General features: G+C 48.6%; 1 protein-coding gene across 2 annotated transcripts; it reads left to right on the forward strand.

The window, feature by feature from the left end:
- Positions 1–110: 110 nt before the first annotated feature.
- efs (embryonal Fyn-associated substrate) lies at positions 111–8,673 on the forward strand. Of its 2 annotated transcripts, XM_076092624.1 has the most exons (8): positions 111–231; positions 714–934; positions 1,708–2,955; positions 3,119–3,253; positions 4,225–5,160; positions 5,360–5,431; positions 6,201–6,458; positions 6,564–8,673. In XM_076092624.1, exons 2-8 carry the CDS (start codon positions 923–925, stop codon positions 6,747–6,749), a joined length of 2,847 nt encoding a protein of 948 aa, XP_075948739.1. In that variant the 5' UTR covers positions 111–231; positions 714–922; the 3' UTR covers positions 6,750–8,673. The 2 variants fall into 2 exon arrangements, with proteins under 2 accessions (XP_075948739.1, XP_075948737.1); XM_076092622.1 differs by having other exon boundaries at positions 123–934.
- The last annotated feature ends 117 nt before the right edge of the window (positions 8,674–8,790 follow it).

The following is an 8,790-nucleotide window of genomic DNA, read 5'->3' on the forward strand; positions in this document are numbered from 1 at the left end:
GCTCACACGTCTTGGATTGCTCTAAAAGCCTGAAGCCCACGCTCGTGCTATGCTTTTAGATCAGTGGACTGCGTGACGCTCTGAGGGGGCGGAGCCAACGTTGTTGTCATCGCCGAAGCTGATGGAACGCCGATGGCCTCTGATTTTCACGACTGAGAAGAAGTGATTTTTACGTATCCTGGGACTGTACGCCGATGCGAAGTTTATGGGCGAAAAGATACAAAAAACAAGGTAACGCTCATTATTTTATGATGGCGGCTTTGGGTGCTCACTTTTACTGGAAACATATCGGATTAAGCGGGTTTATCCGGCGGTGCCATTGTTGTTTTGGACTGAATTTAGGAGCGAAAGAACTACCTTTAACGTAGCTAACGTTAGCTAGCAGCTAGGCCGCGGCAACACCGCTCGCGTTATTGAAGCTAGCGTTTGCCCACACTTAAATGAACCGTATTTTATACCTTGATAGCTATTTATAATTAGAAAAAATATATATTCGATAGCGAGTGCACACCGCTTATTTAAATCTGGTGCTAAGCTAGCTTTAGTTAGCTTTCACTTGGCATTTAACATAACGTTACTGGGCGTGGAAAGGAGAGACAGGTGTTGCCGCTGCCCGCCTACCTTTCGCTTCACACGTGCCCCGCGATGTCTTGAGTTTGGGGGGGGGTTTTGCTAACTGTCTTGTGTGTGTGTTTTATGAATGTGTCGTGAAGAAACCAGGGTCCGTGTGAAGGCGGAGACGACGAGGCGCCCGGACGAGTGAGATGTGTCCTCCACCGACTCTGCCGTGCTTCTGCACCGAGTCTCTCCGGCGACCAGCACGTCCATGAGAACCATAACCTCAGATCTAGATGGACGACCCAGACTGACCAGGACGCTGGAGTTATCTTCTAACTGAGACGTTACTGTTAACTTTGCAACGATGTCTGTCTCCGTGAGTACAGTATTTGTCTCTTTTGTATATATTAACTCTCTCACAATTAAACTATTTTAAAGCTAAAGAATGAATAATTTGTTTGACATGGTTTCCCCATTGTTTATTATCTCACCATATCTATAGTATTTAATCAGGACCCTCATTGCCTCCATTACTGTTTTAAAGGGGGTCCCACATGGCTCAATGGAGCCCAGTTGTCCCCAGGGGGTTGGTTTAGAAAATGAAAGGAGGGCCTGACTCTCTGGCTTTAGGTTGGCAATTAAATCCTAAACAGCAAGGGACAGATGTGCCTCTTATCCCCTCCCCCCCCTCTCATCTTGCTCATTACCATTAAGCCCCTGTGTCCAATTGAACATTGATCCTCCCCGACTGTGCCCCTCTTTCTCTCTGCCTCATAATTATTGACACAGCTGTGAATTTTGTAGTTTGTCATGATGCTAGCTTTTACATTTTTTTCCGTTCTTTGTGTTCACCCAACCTCTTCCTGTCCCTCCGTCTCTCGCATGGACATTTAACGAGATCTTCCCCATTCACTCCTATTCACTCTCCATTCAATGGCCCCAAACAATCACCCTTTTGATACTCCTGACTTGGCATTGCCATGTCAATGTACTGGCTTGTTTGTGTTATGCAGATGTGAGATACTAGCTCATGGGGAATTTAGGCTGTCGATTAAAACCTACTTTTAATGGCCGTTTGTTGTTTTGAATTAATGAATGGAAGTGGTCCGTGTTTACTATTTCTACTTTTGTCTCGTCCTCTTCTCTCAGACGGTTTTGGCAAAGGCGCTGTTTGACAACGCGGCAGAGAGCCCGGAGGAGCTGGCTTTCCGGAAGGGTGACATACTGATGGTTCTTGAACAGGAGCAGGGTGGTGGGCCGGGCTGGTGGCTCTGCTCCCTGCATGGCAGACAGGGCATTGCCCCCGCAAACCGTCTTCGACTCCTCCAGACCGCCCCGCCCCCAGGCTCCGACCCGCGTCGTGGCCCCGCCGAGGACTCCGTCTACCTGTCGCCTGTCCCCCCACTGAACCGGACTGCTGTCGGCGGCAGTGCAGATGACGTAGATGGAGTGTATCGCTCCCCGCCCGGTGTTGGTGAGGCACGAGGAGCTCCCTTGAGGCCCGGGGAGCTCCGTAGGGTCGAGAGTGGGCGCCCACGCTCGCACTCGAGCTCTGGCCTCCGGCCCAGACCTGACTGGGACTTAGGGGTGGCGGGGCGTCCGCGCTCACCCTCTCTGAGAGGCCGAGGCATAGAAATAACAGGAACGCTTTATCAGACTCCAGTATCTCCCATGCCTTCAGCGGCTCAGCATGCCAGACAACCAGGAGCTTCAGAGTCCGTGTACCTCGCCCCCACTGGAATTCCAAGGGCAGCTGATGAACCAGAGGACACTACATATCTAGTTCCTAGAGAAACACTAACTACAGGACACTCGGACGACTGTTATTTGGTGCCCAAAGGTACGCCGCTCGCAGGTGACGATGTTTACCAATCCCCAACAGGAGGAGTTGTGGGCTCTGCTGCGTGCTCGAATGGTACCCCCCAGCTGAAAGTGAGCCAGGACACACCTGGGATGTACCAAACACCCACCGCTGTGGGGGCAAACCTCCACAGGACTTCAGCCACAGTTTTGGCCCACCAGCACCCATCTCAATTATCCCCCATGCAAGCATCTCCCAGACCCGCAAGGGGCAAACCCAGCCTAGCCTGTCACCGGGGGTCTCCTTCGCTGGTCCGAGCAGGGCAGGTCAGGGTTCCCGGCTCACCAAACTTCGCCCGCAAACCTCCTCCACCAGCACCTCCGGTGAGGGGAGTCACCAGGAAAGATGCAGCGCCGTCATCGACGGATTCTAACTATGTCCCAAAACCCACCGCTCAGGTCACTTCTGAGGAGGACAAACAGAGGGGGGGTCCTCAGAGTAAGGAGGACAGGACGAGTAACGTCCTGGAGAAAAGCAACAACGCGCTAAACAAAAAAGGAGACAAACGGGATTACTCGGATGACGTGGATGACCAGGTTTGTGATGGCTGCTTCACCTACCACTTTAAATTGCTCCCAAAATGTATTTTATCTTCAGGACTTTGTTAGTGGAGAGAGTTTGCATGTTGTCCACGTTTCATCGGCATGTTTGAAAAACATACAACTTTTGATCGACCGAAACCTTGGTTTGTCTTGGTAGGTGTATGATACTCCTCCCAGTGGCAGGTGGCAGCGCCCCGTCCCATCTTCCCTTGGTGGTGACGATGATGATGATGATGATGGCATCTATGACACCCCTCGCAGTGTCCCGCCACAAACTGATCCTGAGACAGAGGTAAAGACGACCCTTCACAGTCCTTACTGAGCCACAGATCGACCCGTTTTGTTTGTACCCGTTTTTCTAAATGAGAATTTTGTTTAATATGTATTTAACCTCCTCTTACATTTATGACTTGTCTCATATTTTGGAGATTGAAGTGTCTGTTTACATAAAATTTGTCAGACATTAAACTTTCATCAATGACGTATGGAGGTTTTTCTGTCTGAAGCCTATAATTAAACAGTCAAATGACAATCCTTATGAATGTTAGAATCTACTAACACAGCCTGGGAACCGTTCGTAAACTGGTGTGTTGAATTCATGTCTGCACAAGTGAAGCGCTTCACCAACAACAGATGACTATCATATACCCCGATACCATTTCTTCCCACATTCCACCATCAGCCTGTCTCCCTGCCCCCCCTTCGAGGCGAGGCCACACCTGTCTCTCTCTGCTGGGGGAGCCTGTCTAACCAGTCCAAATGCTGCTGCTATTTTCTCCCCGTCACACCCATCTGTCAGGGCCAGGCCACCAGCACCCTGCCCCCCCAGTGGTCTCCCCTTTAACGTTACTTAAATATATCCGCCAGCTGTTGGATTATTTTTTTCCTCTTTGCCTGCAATTACTGGACGCAGACGCGCTGCTTTTAGACTCGGCTCTGTCAGGGGACTAATGCGTCTGCCCACGTTTGGTGGTTGTGGTGACTCATGTGACGGCATGTGTTTTTACTTTTAACAGATCATCCAATGCATAAACCAGCTTTAAAGGAAGTCTAAAGTATTTTAAACTCACACGACACATGCTATTGTTTCAAACTCTGTGAACCTCCACTATTGTGGATGCACCATTGTTCCCCTCATTGACACAGAAACCCCATATTGTGTCAATGCACAATGAATACACTGTCTCATAGAAATGATCCACACAATCATAAAGTGAACACGCATAATTTCCAAAACGCTCCCTCTGTCTTCTCCTCCACTAGGTCTATGATGTCCCCACCATCACTCTCAATCTGTCCAAGTCGGATGTCCAGCCTGAAGAAGTCGACGAGGACGTATACAGTGTTCCTACTCTTCCAGGGCTGCCTCTGGGCCCAGGAGAGTCCGCCGTCGGCCTCTCCGGCGAGGATGTCGGACAGGCCTACCGTGTCCCCGGATCTGAGAAACGAGTTAGCGGCGGAAGTCACAACCGGGACTCTTCTGAGCCCGACTGTGGCATCTACGACATGCCCGCGTTGACCGCCGAAGTCCTCCCCCACTCTTTGTCGTCGTCCTCCACCTCTACCCGCCGCCTCTCCGTTTCGAGCAACGGCTCGGGCGACGTGCAGTGGAGAGCCACGCTTTCCAGCCTCGTCCACTCGGTGCTGAGCGCGGCCTCCTGCTCGGCCTCCGCTCTGTCGTCGCGGGACCTGGCCACCTCGCTGGCTGAAATCCTGTCGACCTGGAAAGCGTGTCATTCCGACGATCCCCCGCCGCCTCTTCAGCAGGCGTGGGCTCGTCTGTCTGACCTCCTGCCGGCGCTGTCCGCTGTCGGCGGCGCTCCGCCGTCCGAAGGGCTGCTGACGCTGGTCCAGCGCTCCCTGGAGGAGAGCGCCCTCCTCCTGCAGGCTCAGGGCCGCCCGCGTTTGTCTTCCCAAGACTCCCTGTCCCGCAGGCCGCTGCCCGCGCTCCCCGTGCCCGATGGGAAGTCCTCGGGCGGTGGGATGGGCTCCCGTAAAGGTAGCTGGATCCAGGAGCGGCCCCTGCCGCCAACCCCTCAGCCCGCCTTCCCCATGCCTCCCACTCTGTCGACGGTGACGCTGACGATAGGCCCCGGTGACGGAGAGGATGACCCCAGCAATGAGTACGCGGGGATCGGCTTGACTCCCATCCCGGCCCCTCTGCCTACTGGAGACAGCGTTGGATACGTCAAGCTGCAGGTCAGTTGTCATGATGAAATTGTTTTGTATTTTCTCCCGTTCGTTTCTCTTTCTGATGTGTTTTTTTGTGTTTAAATACATCTGTACCTTTGCTGCTAACGGTCTTGAGTGCACATGAGGATTAATGATTACTATACTATCAAACATGGAGTCTAAATGTGTCTGTAAACATACCTGACTGTTCTCTTTCCCACACTAGGGTAAACCTGAGCCACTTCCTGATATTCTGGGTGAGAACGGACACATGCATACCATCAATGCAGATCTAACGGTGAGTCTCTTCTTCTTCTTTCTTTATATAAACACAATCCTTCACTCCTGCAATCCCAAAGTATTTGTTGAACAGAAACTAACAACAAGTCTACACAGACGAGTCATTGATTCACTCCGTGTTGTTCCCTGTGTGCTTTGTTTACTAATGAACACTGTGACTCATTAATCCAGCCGGCTGCAGCTCTTTGGCTCTTGATGCGGTACAAACCCATCGTCAGTCTGCACACACCATGTTTACCCAACACCACCTGACCCAATGTCCCGTCAACCCCTTATTTTATGTCTCGTGAACCTCATGAATGGCTTGTAACCGCGTACATAAGCAGAATTACAACCGTGTCTTGAATTATGTTATCTCTTGAGTTTGCTCTTCTGTTTCTTGACACTGAGGTCATGTTTTCTTATCGCTCGGTCTGCATTTTCTTTTTCTACTCCTTGCTGGATTCCTTGGCTACACCATAGACGACCAACAAGAGGTCATTTGTAAATCTTAACAATCTTGCCTCACATAGAACGGAGGCTGCAGGACAATAAGTGACAGCAAAGCACAGTGCCACTCGCTGACGTACTGCATGTACGACTTTCTCTGGCTTTTAAGTTCGGTGTAAGACTCCGTCGACCTTATTTAAAAGAGGGTTGAACACAGTTATACTCCATCAATCAGAGATGTCTGCTTAAAGAAGATGATACATTTAGTGCCAGAGACACATTTGACTCTCTGGCATGCCTTTCCCTTCCAACACTAACTTCCTCTCTCCTCTGCACAGTTGACCCCGTCTCCTCAACTTCCCGCGTCCCTCTCCCTGGAGGACTCGGAGCTGCTGTCCTTCTACTCGTCTCAGAGCCTCGCTCACCTCTCCTGCCTGGCGGACGCCATCGACGTGCTCTTCAGCAGCGTGCAGGGGAACCAGCCGCCGCGCATCTTCGTCGCCCGAGGAAAGAGTCTCATCGTGACGGCGCACAAGCTGGTGTTCATCGGGGACACGCTCTCCCGCCTTCTCACATCTGCTGACCTCCGGGCCAAGGTGTGGAGAGAAAACCCCCATCATGAAGTCTAGCTGGTGTGTTGAGGAATAAATGCATCAAAGTTGTGTAATAATCATGTTTTTATGTCTTTTTTTCTTCCTCAGATCACAACCTCAGGTGGACGACTCTGTCAGGCCTTGAAGACGGTTGTCGTTGCAACAAAGGGCGCCGCACAAAACTACCCTTCAATATCCGCCACTCAGGAGATGGTGGACCGCGTCGCCGAGCTCTCCCAGCAAGCGGCCGGCTTCTCCACTCTGCTGCAGCGGCTGGCAGAAATATCTTCATGATATTTCATATCGCTTGCTTAGAAACTTTTGTTTACACTACTACACACATATATATTTTCTCTTTTTTGAAATGCCTTATTTGTTGGTAGACTCTCTTCTGCGTTTGAACGGGATCGGAGCAGGCGGCGTTGAAAAAGCTGGAATAAGGGTTACGCGTCGCTGCAGCTGTTACTGCGAGGGGTTGTGAGTGTTGGTTCTGTCCTCCAAGTGTGTGTTGGCTTGCCTTTTGTTTATATACTGACCTCTCCGTGCTTTGATGCCAGGCACACTTGTCTTTTTGAGTGTTAACTTATTGAATATTTGAAGCCCCTCTGTGGCTCTCTGAGGAGCTTTTGCTTTATTATGTTTGCCATATTTTCTTTCCCTCACATGATAGCCATTTTCCTTCCTTCCTCTATTTATTCAGCAATCCCCCCTTGTTCCAAAAATAGCACAGAAGATGGCCTAACATCCTGGTTCTGGCCTACTTTCCACTGTTAACCTGAAAGGCCTTTTGTGTTGATCCTTCTGAAGCTGTTGAAGCAGCATATCGAGTGTTTTGGGCTTAATATGGAAGACGTGGGAGCACGCTGTGGAGTAGGAAGTTCGCCCGACTTACTTTCATAAATCTGTGCAAGTACGTGTTGTGTTTGTGTCGTACCAGTTTCCACTAGAAAGCACACTGCAGTACAGCTTGCAACGAGAAACCTCAACACACGTTCAGTGTACGTACACGCAGGCGAACGCCTCATGAAGGAGATTAAATCCTGTCTGACACAGAGATTATATTCGAGAGTCGGTTATGATAGTTGTGGGAGACGTTACCTAATCCTGTTCTTTCCCACAGTCACGTGGATAAGAAACCTGTTCCAAGCTCACCTGTCTCCACATGTCTTGTTATGATCTGCATGCGTACTTTTTTGCTTTCTATGTTCATTTCCCACAAGATGCTCAACTGCTGTCAGCAGCGCTTACTCACTCCTGCTTTGATCGTTTCATGACGGGTAGAAGCCATGGCTGGGTGTGGATACATATATAAATCAGTAATAATGTAAAGCATCGCAGTGGAACACAGTTCACAGTTTACACTTGCCATTTTTATATATGTGTACTTATTGCCCAGCCCTTGTAAGAACTGTGAAATGAAGCACAGCGTCGTTTTTAATAGGAAAGGGGGACTTTTGCATCTTAAATCCAACAAAACACCTATTTCCTTTCCTCAGACATTACAGTCTGAGTTCTACCATTTTCATTTATACAAGTTATCCGATTTATTATGTTGGTCTGCAGACAAACGGCTTATAAAACATGTCTCAACACTACAAAGGTGCTCTACAAAGTTGGGTTGTCATACTTCAGAATTGCTGTTACGTTCTTTGTTTGTTTTTCCAGATCAAAGTCAGTCTCATCAGGGCATTGCGTACTCATTTTCTCCCTTGTGTTTAAATCATTCTTTGAGGAATAGTTTGTCTCCTCTGCTGCAGTGCCACCGTGTGGAGGTTTGGAGTGTCACTTAATGAAACTTTGTATGTATGATGAGAGAGCATGATTGGCAAGTAACCTTTAGCAGTATATTTATTACTGTCAATTTGTATGGTCATTGTTTTACAGTTTGCATGGCTTTAATTTGCTTAAATTTTTATATATGCACATACTTCGCCATTGGGGTGATATTACTGGGTAATTTACAACGAATACATTGTTTTTCCTGAAAAATACGCTATGTTACAGTTCAAAGATGTAGCTGTTTTTTTTCTTTTGTACAAGGAAGTTTTCTACACTATGTGAACTCATGTGAGTATCTGTATTTGCTGAGGTACAGAAGTGAATCTTTTGACTTTTCTCCCAACAGTAACAATACACCTTTTACATTTAACACTACATTTGATGTCTGTCTTGTATTCCTGTTCAGAATGCACAAATACATCTTTTGTAATTAAACAAATGTGTTTGGATTATTTATTTATATACACGTTTATTGTAGTAGTCTGTTAATTTTTGTCTGCAGGATATCTTTAGACCTATTATCAATATTTTAAAAAGAAATGGTGTATTTTCTACT

Source organism: Anarhichas minor, unplaced genomic scaffold (genome assembly GCF_050575085.1).
Source record: "Anarhichas minor isolate MPS153535 unplaced genomic scaffold, ASM5057508v1 ptg000016l, whole genome shotgun sequence".
Taxonomy (NCBI): Eukaryota; Metazoa; Chordata; class Actinopteri; order Perciformes; family Anarhichadidae; genus Anarhichas; species Anarhichas minor.